The following is a 14,912-nucleotide window of genomic DNA, read 5'->3' as shown; positions in this document are numbered from 1 at the left end:
GTTATTATTATTACAAACTCGATTTATTAATTTGTTTTTATTTCAAAACAAATCCTGGCGTAATTTATTTCGATTACGTCATCCCGAAAAAACACGTACTGAAAAATAAGTTACTCCGCTATATAAATACGTCACGGTTGACAGTTAACTGGTATCCGGTTTTTCCCGTTACTACTCGCCTCTCCGAAGGAGGACTTTTAAACTGATTTTCGCGTACGATTTGCGCCTCGCCGGTTTGGCGGACTTACGATCGACGACTTGAGAGACTGCTGAATGGTAAACTGTTACTTGTATGCTTGCTGCTTAGTATATTGCCTTTTACTTTTAGCTGGAGTCCCGGGGCTAGGCCCCCTATCTCCTTCATCTGTGGTTGATGGCTATTGGTAGGCTTTGGCATTGCGCGTGTCCCTGTAATTACATACAGGGGCACGCACAGGTTTACAATCTCACATACAAACATATTTTATTTAATAAAATAAATACAATGAATAAAATAAATACAAAGAAGAAACATTCTTTTATTTATAAATAACAGTGATATGACCCAGCTTCAGGTCGTATCTCTGGTCGGGTTGATTCCGGTGATGTTCTCTGCAGTGACATTGATAGTCTGATGGTCCAACCCCGCCGAGCAGTATTTAATCTTTTATACTTGAATCCCAGTGTCATGATAAATTTGTAAAAGTATTTAAATTTTTTAACACTTGGGAGGAAGGTTCCCTCCGCCTGCACCTATGTCAGGCGGCGGGGTGCCCTTGATCTTTTATTATCCTCGGGGGGAGGTCGGGTATCAATGCCTTTTCTTGTTGCACTGAAAAATACCAGGTTAGTCGCTTGGGTGAAAGGGAGTCTGTGGTGAGGATGTGAAGGAACTATGGTGGATGCTTGTCCAGCAGGATTGTCTTCGGCCTCCTATATACGTAGTCTGTGTCGCTTCTATTTTCGATCAATAAATTTTTAATAGACGCGTTGGGATGGTTTATCATGGATTTGTAGAATCTCTTCGACAACTTCATGATATGTTCATGGATGGTTTCAATGTTAAGGTCTCTGTGGAGTGTAGTATTGCGTACATACCACGGTGCGCCCGTGATTCGTCGCAATGCCTTGTTTTGAATGGTCTGAAAGAGTTTAATGTGTCTAGGATTTGAGTAAGCCCATATGGGGCTTGCGTAAGTGATTGTTAGTCTGGTGATTGCTGTGTAGAGCAGAAGTTTTGCTCGAGTAGACAGTTTACTCTTGGGACCCATCATGGGTAGAAGTCTTGAATTAACTATTACGGCTTGGCGTTTTTTCTCTAGAATGTGTTTATTAAATGTGAGTTTGTTGTCTATCGTAAGACCTAGGTATTTAACCGACTTATCCCAAGGGATTATGTGGTTGTGCATTTTGAGATTTATCATTTTAAGGCGGTGCCTATTCGTATGCCTGGCAAAGTGAATGGCAGCGCTCTTAGCTGGATTAATCTGAATACGCCATTTATCGCACCAGTTGGATATTTGGTTTGCCGCTGTCTGGACTTGCTAAATTGCTTTGTTGAGATTGAGCGATTTGCTTAGGATAGCTGTGTCATCTGCGTATTGGGCAACGATGGTCGAGCTATCGTAACTGTCGGTGGGAATCGGTATGTCCTTTGTGTACAAGTTGTACAGGGTGGGACCTAACACGGATCCTTGTGGGACTCCGGCTGTGGGTATTTTTGTTGTGTATCTAATTCCGTTAAGTTTAACATTAAAGCTCCTATTCCGGAGAAAGGAGCTTATCATGTTGATCATGGCTATGTCGAGTCCTGATTCTGGATAAGGCCTTTGATCCAGACCTTATCAAAAGCTTTTGCTATGTCTAGAAAGAGTCCTGTTGTAAAGACTTTATAATTAAATGCTTTGGTTATGTATTCGATTACCCAAGTAGTTGATGGTTGGTCGAATGTCCTGCTCTAAATCCGTGTTGGATTTCTGGGATGAGGTCTGCTTCATCGATCATGATTTGAAGTCTGCGTTTTATGACTCGTTCAAAGATTTTACTTAAGGTCGGTAATAGGCTAATAGGTCTATGATTTTTAGGACACGTCAGGTCCTTGCCGGGTTTTGGAATAAGGACTATGTCCGCTACTTTCCAGGCTGCTGGAAAGTATTGGAGCTCTAAGCTGGCGTTAACTATCTGCGTAAGTATTTCTATACCTCTGTCTGGGAGGTTTTTGACGGCTCTGTTTGTTAGACCGTCATTACCAGGGGATTTCCGGTTATTAAGCCACTTAATGAGGCAACCGATTTCCGTGACCGTGGCCGGAGTTAGAGGATTTGGTGGAGGATCTGACCTCTTATTGTAAATATCCCTGGCTTTCATGGTGATTTGTCTGACATGATTAACTATTTCTGAATTATTCCTGTCTATATTGTTTGGAGAGAATTGTTTTGCTATGCTGATTGCAAATGCTTCAGCTTTATCTATAGAAGAGTATACCGGGCCATTCGGTCCCTGGATATGTGTTATCTTCTGCCTAGTCTGTCTTAAAAGTTTTGTTAGGGACCAGTATGGTGGGCTGCCCTTGACTAGATTATTGACTTTTTGGCACCAACTGGCGTCATCAAATTCAGCTAATTCTTTCCTAATCTCTGGTATCAACCTGTTGTATATCGTTTTGGATGCGCGGAGTTTTTGCTTCTGCCATTCCAAACGTGCTTTATTTTTCTCTCTGATTTTATCTTTAAGGCGCTGTGATATGTCTGGGCGGAGTGTATGATTTAATGGTCTAACTATGGTGGCTGAGTTTACGGCTTCTAGTATTTCGCCCGTGAATGTCGCGACTGCGGAGTCTATGCTCTCCTCAGTGTTGAGAAGGGTTGGTTGCGTGAGCTTTTCCTCTAACGTTGATTTAAAGTCTTCCCATGAGGTTTGGGTTCTGAGGCGTCTGTTAATTGCTAGGACCACATTTGATGGGTCTCCTAAGTGTAAAAGTACCGGCTTGTGATCTGAGGATAATTCGTTAACTACGCTGATTTCGTGAAGGAAATCAGTATCCGCGAGTAAGGCAGAATCTATAATAGAAGGTTGACCTATTTTGTTTAAAGGATAGCGCGTGGGCTCTGATGGAGCTGCTAAGGTTATGTTGTTATCTTCAATGAATTCGTAGATCATTTTACCTCTGAAATTCCTAGAGCGATTGCTCCAGGCAAGGTGCTTGGCATTAAAGTCGCCCGCAATGACTACTGAGGTAACGTTAGCGTCCAGTAAGCTATCTAGATCTGACCTGTTAATAGAGTCGTCCTTTTTATAAGGAGGAACGTAGACTGAAGTGAATTTAACGCTGCCGGAGGAGCGAGTATTAACTATGATTGAGCATGATTCTAGTGCCCGGCTTTGTGGGGTCGGAGGTGCCTCATAATGGTCTATATGAGACTTAATAAAGATAGCGGTTCCGCCGCCTCTGTTCGTTGGTTTGTCTGTTCTGTAAGTGGTGTAGTTTGGAAAACGAATGCGGGAGGTAGGTTTAATGTGGGTCTCGCTAACTAGGAGTATGTCGATGTCGTACTTGGATAGGAAATTGATGATTTCCCCTTATCAATAATTAACGTACCGCGAGCGTTCCAGATGGCCGTCTGTAGAGAGGACGGATTGGTCTTAGCAGCCATTTTGCTGGACAAGTTTCGTGGCTTGAGCTACCATGGCGGTAGCTTGCTCCATAGTCTTTTGCAAATGGATAATTGCAGTTGCCAGACTTTTGAGGTCTGAGTTGGGGTTGGTGGAGGGCGTGTTGTTTGCAATCGGGTATTGGGTAGGGAAAGCGACTAACCTGTTATTAGTGTGCGTCGTCCTTCCGCTGCGATGGTCCGTTTGTTGGGGTCGTGTGTAGGTAGGGGCTTGGCGGGTCTCATTCTGGGTAGGCTGAGTCGGCTGTGTTTGTCTCTGCCATGGAGGAGACGGCCAAGTTCGTCTGTGGTTGGAGTTGTTCTGTCCTGGACGCGGGAATTTCGGGCATCCCCGGTAGTTTGCTGGATGGGGGCCCGCGCAGTTTGCGCATGTGGCAGGTCCCATCTCCCGAGTGTGGTCGCACTCGTGAGTCCAGTGGCTTTCTGCACATTTCACGCACTTTGGTGGTGCGTGGCAGTGGCTGCCCGAGTGGGCGAAGCCCTGGCATCGGTGGCATTGTCCGGTGGCCGTTTTTCTCCTTAGAGACTCCACCTTGATTCGGTGGTAAAGTAGAGTCTCCAGTTCAAAGATTCGCTTGCCCGCGTCGCTTTTTTCTAGGTCGACCAGTACGAGGGGTAGCGGCTCCTGGTCAAATCTGCGGCGCATCCTCTGGACGGCAATTACCGGAAATTGTATGGCTATAAGTTCTTCTTTTACTTCGTTGACGTCCGTTTCCGTCGGTATACCTCTGATGACGGCCTTGTAGGTTTTTTCTTCCTCCGTTTTGTATGAGTTGAATGAGATCGCCCTTTGGTCGAGAAACTCCACTGTTTTCCGATATGTGGTGATGTCATCAATGTCGATTCGAATGTTATCTTTTTGTAGCGTTGCAAATCCTGGCGTGATGCCGGCCAGCTTCAAATCCTTAGCGATCGTTGTATAATCGCGTTTGGAGAGAAAGTATTATTGGTGGGATTTTGGCTTTCCGGGTGTCCTTGGTGGGTTTAGCCGTTGGCGCTACGGTTGTTGGTTGAATAGCTGGCGTATTGTTTATCGGGGCTGCCTTCTTTTTCTGGAGTTGCTGCGGCGACTTCTGTGTGGCGTTGGGGGTGGTCGGTTGTCTTTGTCGTTTGCGGACGGCTGAGGCGAAGGTGGCGTCATCATTCAAGTCCTCGTATTCGGAGTCGTCTTGTGTGGCTGCTATAGTCTCCTGTGAGTTTGGTAGGATATCTTGTTTTTTCTGGGAGGTCGCTCTCTTGGCTCTCTTGATCTTGAAGTTCGGTCCGGCAGGATGGCTGGTTGTTGGCTGGCGGCATTGGGCTCTCGTCCTTGAATCCATGCAGGATACCAGGAGGCTGAAAATCGATCGTATAAGAGTTTGAGGGTCTTGCATTTTATTTTTCGTAATCATGTATGCAATATTTTGTAGGGTCGTTGTCGGGTCCTGTTCCAGGAGTTGTTTGGGAGTTGGAGTTGCGGGTATCTCCATTAGCTCATTGATGTCTGCGGTCGCTTCCTCTCGGATCTCGTTGAATCTCGGTGAAGTCATTTTTTTTTTTAAGAAGGGCGGAGAATAAAAGGTATAAAAGAAAATATAAAAATAGAAAGAAAAATAAAAATTATACGAATATAAGTTTTAATTTGGAAAAATAGTAAGATCGCGCAGTGGGCAGAAATCCCTTGCGTCGGTATAGGTAAATGGCAATGAGATTAAGTATTAATTTATGAAAAGACGGTGATAATGGTTGAATTTGTGGTGAATAGAAAAAGGATGCGATTACGGACAATGAGTAAGTAAATATATTCAGATGTGTCCCTGTTTCCTCAAGTGCGGCGCTCAGGCGTCCTCCCGGAAGCACTCTGTGATAACTGCACTGAACCGAACAGAACCGGCGTTAACCAAATCACAGTCGCCGAAATCAATATGTTGAGTTGATGACTGCGATCGAGCACAACACCACACTGAGCAGAGCAGCGCTTTTGCCACTCGAGAAACCCGGGTTCACGCACTGAGACACTGTCACTTTTGGTATAAGGCACTGGCACACACTAATATTTCACTTTGGGGATGATGAGGAAGAGGAATTCAAATCTGATATCGTTTGACGTATTGCCGCTCTGCTATGAAAGCCCGGATGAAAACACTAGGTTGGTCTGCTGTCGTTGTTTATCTTGAAAAAGACTATACAGCGGCAGGAAGATGTCGGCTAGGTATTTTCTGGCTGGAGAAAATAGCAGTGGAGCAGTAGTATCAATCTCTTTTGCGATGGTCAGGATTATTAATTTTTTTTCTTTTCAGAATAAATTCAACGGTAGAACTGAGATCGGTGGAGAGCGTGATGTTGTCTTGGCGAGTGTCAGAATCTGAATGTTACTTGTATGGGAAAAGGGTCACTTTTTATACCCTCGGAATCGAAGTCCAGTAAGAAATAGTCCGAGAGGGACAGCAAATCTGTCTCTTTCGCCCACCCTTCACCCAAGATTTAGTTTTGGTATATCTTCTACTGATGACACCTCCCTAATAGAGATATCTTTCAATAAAGTTAAGCTGAATTTACTTTACGTTATTTTCACAAAAATACGTGTCGGCCGCGGTTATTTTCATAGCCTCGGGAACACGTCTCGTAAATACGCAGTTATGAATTAGTCACAAAAATAGTTAAATTTGTACATTTTTATGCATTCAATAGAATGGAAAGGTTTTTATGTTTCCAAAGAGCTATTACAATAAGTATTCGTGAGTGGAATAAGGGGGTGACAGCCCTAATCAAAAACGATTAAATCAAGGTGTTACGCCTACCAAAATTTCCCATGATAAAGTTTTCACTACTCTAAATCGTTCTAGACCAATAGAAATTTATCTAACTTTAATAAAACTAGTCGGACGCGAAATAATTTTCTTACTTGATAACTTCCCTTAGTACGGTAATTATCACGTAATAACATTACAATGGTATACCCAACATTCACAAATAAATATGTAAATGCTTCAATTTAACAAAGATATTAATCACGAGCAATCACTAATTTATGAATCTTTTAATAGTATTTAATTACTTTGAACTAAATACAATCTGTAATTTATTTTCTCCTCGCGACGTGAAACAGCTGGGTCAAATATTCGCGTCGAATACTTTTCGTGATTTTCACGGTCACGCGACGTTTTTTACGTATAGAATTTTAATACTTTATTTCTTCATTCATATGAAGTGCGATCAAGATTTACTGTTGCTGATGGGTAGAAACCCATCTAAGGCAAGGCCTCGAGATTCTCTACTAGTTATTTTTGCAATATTTAATGTATTTAGCGGATTTTTAGTACATAAGAAATCTATATTTTATAATTACGCGTACATAAGCATATGTACGAGCTTACAATATTTTTACAATAATAGCTTAGTTTTACCTTAATCTAATTTAATTATTCATAATTGTAAAGTGCAGGAATTTATAAAAGTTAATATTTCTATTTTTATACATTTCCAATACATGTACGAAGCTTAACGGCCCACGTGCTCGTCGTAGGTCAAAATTGAGTTTTTATCGTATTTTCAAACCATTATCCTGGACACTCCTTAAACGTTGTAGATAATCTATTTATATAATTTTGAAGCCTAATTATCCTTTATAGTTATTTTAAACATTTGATGACTGCATAAAGTATTTTTGTTACATAAAATAGTATTCTTTTAAACCTCTCGCTCTAATGTTTTAGAATATAGTCATATTTCGGTACATAACTGTGCAGTGGTGTTAAGATTTTTTACATTTATTCATTTTTAAACGCATTTATAAAACCATAAGCATAATTTATTATGAGATAATTTTTGTAAAATATTCACGATAAAAAATTATATTGATAATCTCTGTGATCCCAAATTTGACAAGAATTAGGCATTTTATTATTAAAAAAATCGGCAAGATTAACACATTTGAAGATGATTCTAAAGATACTTATTATAAGCTATGTCTTTGACCATTCAAGTGTGATAAACATCTTATGAATAATGATTGCTTTATAATAATTATTGACCTAAGAATAAGGTAGTGTTTTTTTGAAATACGCCATTTCTTTTGTCATTCCCCAGTGGTTAAGCTACAACATACGGCCGTAGCCATAAATTGACAAACTATAATTGAAGTAGGGAGTAAAATGATATTGACGCGCGTGTTTGAACATGTACCGTTTAAAAAAAAATAAAAAAAAAATCGGTTAGGTACATGTTCAAACACTCGCGTTAACATGATTTTACTCCCTACTTTAATTATAGTTTGTCAATTTATGGCTACGGCCGTGTGTTGTAGCTTAACCACTGGGGAATGCCAAAAGAAATGGCGTATTTCAAAAAAACACTTAGGTCTTAGGTCAATAATTATTATAAAGCAATCATTATTCATAAGATGTTTATCACACTTGAATGGTCAAAGACATAGCTTATAATAAGTATCTTTAGAATCATCTTCAAATGTGTTAATCTTGCCGATTTTTTGAATAATAAAATGCCTAATTCTTGTCAAATTTGGGATCACAGAGATTATCAATATAATTTTTTATCGTGAATATTTTACAAAAATTATCTCGTAATAAATTATACCAATGGTTTTATAAATGCGTTTAAAAATTAATAAATGTAAAAAATCTTAACACCACTGCACAGTTATGTACCGAAATATGACTATATTCTAAAACATTAGAGCGAGAGGTTTGAAAGAATACTATTTTATGTAACAAAAATACTTTATGCAGTCATCAAATGTTTAAAATAACTATAAAGGATAATAAGGCTTCAAAATTATATAAATAGATTATCTACAACGGTTAAGGAGTGTCCAGGATCATGGTTTGAAAATACAATAAAAACTCAATTTTGACCTTCGACGAGCATGTCCCCCCTTAATCAAGCATATATTTATCAAAGCTCATGCAAACAATTTTTCACGTGTTTTATTTTCAAATTCTAATGGACATTAATCAAAAGAAACAAGTTTATTCATATCTCAGAAGGACAGCGACAAAAATCTGCCGGATGACTATTCGGGAGTCTTTGATCACAGCGTTACAATTACGCCTGAGAACTCTCGATTTCTGAAGTGAAATTTTTACATAAAATTTTCATTACATCTATTAAAAAGTGTTAACAATAATACATTCATCTTCTACTAATAAACGATTATTCTTACTTACTACCTGTTTATTGTCTTTTGACCAATTATATTTCTGCTTCTTCTATAGTGTGTACTGAGAAGTCGTTTTTGACTTGCCAACAAGAACTATGGGACTTTATATATCTTATTAGTACTTTGTCGCGAGGTTGTCGTACGGCTTTTGAGTGGCAGAATTGACTACAACGCTAGATTTGTATAGTTATGTCGTCAAACCATACTCTTTTTCAAACACCAACTGAAGGTCAGCGTTTTTGTTCGTGTCAAAAGGCCTGTCTATCTTGAATCTCAAGAAAGCAATTCGCTTGAATTTAGTATTGTCATATCTCGAGAAACCATCGACGAGATTCTTGAGAAGTCGTAAAATCGTCACTAAGCTAAACTGCCGATCGTAACCGCTGTTTAAATGAAAACTGATAGAATTTCTCAAGAAAATTTAATGTCTAGGTTAAAAAAAGTTTTGACATTGATTCTGAATGGAATTTCTTAAAATTCTGGCTTCAAGGATATAATGTAGGTATCACTTTAGCAGATGATTAATAGTTTAATGGTTAGACAATAAACCCATCCAATTTGAGCATTATGTAGGTTGGTGAATTAATATAGGGTGTATTTTTTAGTTTTTAAGTTGTCACTTTATTTTTGTTTTGTCAGAAAATGAAAATTGTTTTTTGTTCATTCATTCAAGGGAGAGAAAGGAAATGCGGGTGTAACAGGAATTCCTGGACCAGCAGGAATTAAAGGAGAGCATGGAGATAAAGGGGATCAAGGAATAATAGGTTGGACTGGTGTAAAGGCAAGTAATAATGATAATTTAAATTGTTAAGATATACAAAATTCGTAAAAATTCGCCATATGGCCAGTATAAGATTAGTATAAATATTGCATCTGTAAAATTTGACTCTAAATAAATAAGTTGGCTTTAATAAATTGATAACTCTCGTCGAGTGCCAAGAATTATACGTTAATTGCATAAGATACATCGGTTATTTTTTCGAAAGTTGTCTTCCTAATTGTGATCTTAATATCATGATTTGGGCTACAGTCGTATTTACAACGCACTTTAACATATAATTTCACGGTGTTGCTTTTCAGCAACAATCAGTGGTATTGTTTATTTTTTTTTGTATGAATAGAACTTTATTTGTAGTTCTCTTACAGCAGACAAAGTGTGTCGACAAAATAGGTAATTTATAACAATATTATGAAAGTCAGTGCTCGAAATGGTAAATTTTACGAACCGGAACCCCAAATAATTTTCCAAAAATATAAACATTACCTTATTATCTAGTTTTATGTATATTTTATAAAAAGAATTGAGTTATACTTTTTGTTATAATACCTACGTCATATTTTGCTCAGATGGTAAAATTATTTTATTCACGAGAAGGAGCGACAATGTTGGGGATTTCATAAACCAGAACGGCGCTCCGGTGCGCTCTGTTTCATTTCAAGCCCTGTATTATACATTAAATGTGATTGATTGTAAAAGTAATAGGGGAGCGTGGGGTAATGGGAGCTTGCGGGTAATGGTAGCGACTGCAAAACAGGTACCATTTAACACTAAAATGACTCGGAAATAACCAAAACATCTTTGTCAATCGTCGGCTAAGCCCGACGATCGCTGTCGGCTGCTTAGTGGCACGTGCACGCGCGTGGCGAGTAGAAGTGTGTTTTGGGCTAGGTGCTTATATTAATTTACAATACATAAACATCAACGTAAGTGCTTAAAAGTTTACTTATTTTATCATATTTTGTGTCCATTGTATAGCCAGGTACATGTATTTTTGTTTAGTGGTTTCAGAATTAAGGTTTAAAATGGTTTGGTTACGTTATTTATCAAACTTCAAAGTGGTTGACATTCGGGTAATTGGAGTCTAGGTGGCTCCCATTACCCCTATATAAATTTCACACCTCTTTTACTAGTAGAAAAGATTTTAATTGTTCCAGATGCCCAGAAATAGAAAGCTGACGACTTTCAAGGCTGGTTGGACGGTGACTTCGTTGGAAAATGCCCTCCGAAACCATAAAGATTATATTTGTGTTTTTTGCTTAGTTTCATAACATGACGTGTTGATTCTTTTGATATTTTTTAGTACTAGAGCATATTTTTGTTGAATTACATTAGTGAATATTTAACATTTTATTGTACCTATATCTGTTATAATGTGTATAAGTGTTTGTAAGCATATTAAAATATGAAGCTCTCATTTCATATTTAGTAAATTTTTGGCTCCCATTACCCTACATGTGGGGTAATTGGAGCCACATGTGTTTTTTGGGAAAACGTTTTTTTTTGTACCTTAGTTATAGAATTTTTGAGTGGAAATTGCAGTAATATTATTACTATGTAACCAAAAGACTCATTTCAAGTCTTAATAATAAACGATTAGAACATTTTGTTACTTTTTTTCAACAAATTCCTTAGTAGGCTCCAATTCCCCCTTGCTCCCCTAATACGTATATAATGTGTTAATCAACAAAGATTGGGTTATTATACTGACTATGTCAAATGCATCTTACAATTTTTAACGAGCTGGCAAAAGACGTATTACCCGGCAGTCCAACATATTATTTCAGAAGAAACAGACCAAAAAATCGCAGACTAGACGGAGTCATCGATAGCCATAATATGCTTGCAGAAGATACTGACCTAAAAGCGGTCACTACGGATGGAAACAAGTAAAGAGTTGTCGTGGGAAGCCAAACCATATCCCGGAATGATGAATTATATTTACACGTGCATTTTAGTAAAATTATATCCTATAATGGTAAAATCAAATGCGTTGTGATAATCATAAAAAATACATTCAATAAATAGGGTCAGCAAGGATCTATTGGTGTTGCGGGGCAACCAGGAGTTGCCGGTATTAATGGCCTTCCAGGAATTAAGGGAGATCAAGGACCTCCTGGACCGCAAGGGCCTCAAGGAAACTCTGGTCCGATGGGGCTGCAGGGGCTTCAAGGATCGCTTGCACCCCAAGGCGCACCAGGTCCGCAAGTTAGCATTACTTAATTTCTATCCACAATACAAATTTGTGTGAATCTTCAAATCTCAGTTTTATTTTAGTTACTCGTAATGTATTAATTGTGCTCCCCACAATCGGCCACTTAACGCATAACCCCACTTATTTAAATAATAAGCTTAATAGGACCTACAACTAGACAACAACGCTAAGAAAAAAGGCACAGCTCTCAGTATACCACCCATAAATCGAAAAAAATAATAATTTGTTTTAAAATTTAGAATACGGTATTTTAAAAGATATGGCTTAGAGCAGGGGGGGGCAAACTTTTTGGATGGAGGGCCAAATTCAAGAATTCAAAATGAGCGGCGGGCCGCAAGTAAAATACCGTTTTTAGATATACACTATTTATTATCACGAAAAATAAACACTACAAAAAAATTAATGAGAAGAATGAAACTCTTGTATATTTTTTAACATTTTTTTAAATTCAGGTGTTAATTTTGTAGTTGATATTCTCAAAACTGCTTGTAAATGGGCATCGGAGATATTTGATCGTAAAGAATTTTTATTGAGGTTCATGATCGAAAATGTTTGTTCACATAATATATAGGTTGATCCAAAAATAACGAACATTTTTCTTGCATAATCTTTAAGTTGGTCGAATTTGTCTGATTTAATGGCATTGTAAAATTTGGAGATTTCTTCACGACGATGCAATTCTCTTAAATCAGTGTCACACTGCAGATCAATAATCTCAAGTTGTATCTCTGTCGGTACACTATCAATATCTATTAAAAATGGATCGCGTACTATTGCTAAACAAATTTTAATCTATGTCAATATATTTTAAAAAAAAATATAAAAAAGTTATTCGTAATCAGAAATACAATTAATGATGGCGGGCCGCAAAAAATACCCGGCGGGCCACATGCGGCCCGCGGGCCGCAGTTTGCCCTCCTCTGGCTTAGAGTAATTCAGTCTAGAGATTGCAATACCGGTATTTCAAAACCGGTATCTCAGTATTAAATACCGGTTTCAAAAATCAGACAATAGCGATATATTTGGTATTGAAAGTGGATATAAAATCTATTAATTAATATAAAACGTTTAGCAGGACTGTATTTTTTTTGACCGTCTGGTTTATTTCCATTGGCCTTCGACCTTGGTGACAAAGAAAGAAAGTGCCAATAATTCAAACATCAGTATCTCTACCATATCTTACCTTTACCTATATTTACCTATTTTTATATTATTACATACATATATATACTTATTTAGATATTTTTGCTATGCAATATTATTCTTTTAAAGAGATTTTTAAATAATATATATGTTGGTATCTTTTTTTTATATTTTTCAAGAATGTATTCAATTGGAAATACCAAAATGACGGTATTAGTATTTTTATTCGGTATTGCATCCTAATTCAGTCAGAAAAACCCACGGGTAGTATCCATGCAACCTCAAGTAAGGAAAACGTAACCACTTATTTTGAGCGCTCTCCACCATAAGACCGTACTAATTCAGCTGTTGTGGGACAATCAATAGCCCCATTATCAAGCCTGATGCTGGGCTAAGGGGCTTTTAATAGTTTGAAGACTCATACCAATTATTATTAGGTACTTACTTGAATAAGTTGGAAGAATTAAATCAAAAAAAAAATCCGTAAAGAAAAAAAAATTGTCGACTTTTATTTTGGATGATTCAATAACGAAGATTTTTTTTAAAATATTGATACATACCATTGTAACATATTTATATTTTCACGTGAACTGGAACAGTTCGTTGTAACGAGTGTAATATTTATACTGAAAGTCAAGTGCGTAGGTATCGCAGCTTATTCTCCTTGCGGTTATGACACCTTCTACCATGTCAAGATGGAATATTGTGATGTTAACCGTCAGCCGCATTGCCACAAATATTATATATTCCATATTACCATTACCATAAAATATTGAAGTGTATTTTTGTTCAAAATCCAAACATTGCATTGGTATATTCCATATCCGGATATAGAACAAGCTAATAGTATTAATTCAAAACGCTATGATATAATTTGTATTGGCTTGTTCCATACCCCTTTCGACCAATGAATGGCACTGCGCATTTCATCTGGAAGAATGTCGATAAAGAACAAAACAATACGCAATTAATAATTTAGTCAGCACGTCATGCAGGCAGGTGAGACGCTCGTGATTCATAACATTTGACTGGCAAATAATTTGTTTATGATTCGTATTGTATTATAAATAAAAGTTTTAAAGTAAATATGTAATAGATTTTCCTCAATCCCACTCTAAAATGTATAATATTTCTTTTGGATAATGTTGGTTCTCTCCCAAATGTCATTAATTTAACAGTTTATTGCAATATAAATAAAACTGTATTACCTAAAATTATATTTGGTACGAATTCCTATATGGCAGACTCAAAATACTGACGCAGATCATTCGTGACATTCCAACCATGGAACATATAATTTTTTGGTCAGATAATTGTGCGTAGATCTAAAAAAATAAAAAAGAGAATCTCGAGAGCTTGTGATAAATCAAAAATACCAATCTGTAATCTCAAATCTCAAGAAAAGAAAAAAATCGAGGAATCAGAAACTCGAAATTGTAATCATAATAATAATATAATTATTATAGTCATCATTATTAAGCTAGCTACCAGGACTATACAAATGCTAATTTCATAAATTAAAAGTCTCCAATATTCTGATGGGTTTTGATTTTTTAGATCAATATGGATATAATATAGGAAGCACTTTATCGTCCCCCATCGATGTGCTATTTGCCATAAAAATTATTCTACCAAATTTAATTCTTTAAGACGTAACGTTTCTGAATCAGATGATCAATAGTTTAATAATTGCAGACAATAAACCCATACAAATTGAGAATTATAAATGTATTATTATGTTAATATGGTGCAGTGGCGAAGGGTGGAGGTAGGCTGTTAAGATTCGCTATGAATAGTGCACACTAAACTTTGTTGATCATATGTATTTGTTTTTATTAAACTAAGACTACAATTTACAGATGGTGTTAGTTAGTTTTTAAAAATCAATTAAGCCCTGCCTAAACGAAAACATAATAGTTTTGGTCTAATTTGGGCGATACAACAAAATTGTGGACACGTTTTCATTCA

General features: G+C 37.3%; 1 protein-coding gene across 1 annotated transcript in view; it reads left to right on the top strand.

Annotated features, from left to right (window-relative positions):
- LOC147073466 (uncharacterized) overlaps positions 1-14,912 on the top strand; it is a 150,796-nt gene that overhangs the window by 14,089 nt on the left and 121,795 nt on the right. The window contains exons 9-10 of the mRNA XM_085945652.1: positions 9,482-9,589; positions 11,615-11,794. Of these exons, the coding sequence (XP_085801778.1) occupies positions 9,482-9,589; positions 11,615-11,794 (288 nt within the window). The remainder of the gene's footprint in view (positions 1-9,481; positions 9,590-11,614; positions 11,795-14,912) is intronic.

The sequence above is a fragment of the Rhyacophila brunnea genome, unplaced genomic scaffold, assembly GCF_057557595.1.
Source record: "Rhyacophila brunnea isolate RB1 unplaced genomic scaffold, BYU_Rbru_1.0 scaffold_18, whole genome shotgun sequence".
NCBI classification, from domain to species: Eukaryota; Metazoa; Arthropoda; class Insecta; order Trichoptera; family Rhyacophilidae; genus Rhyacophila; species Rhyacophila brunnea.
This window is presented reverse-complemented; position numbering and strand designations above follow the sequence as displayed.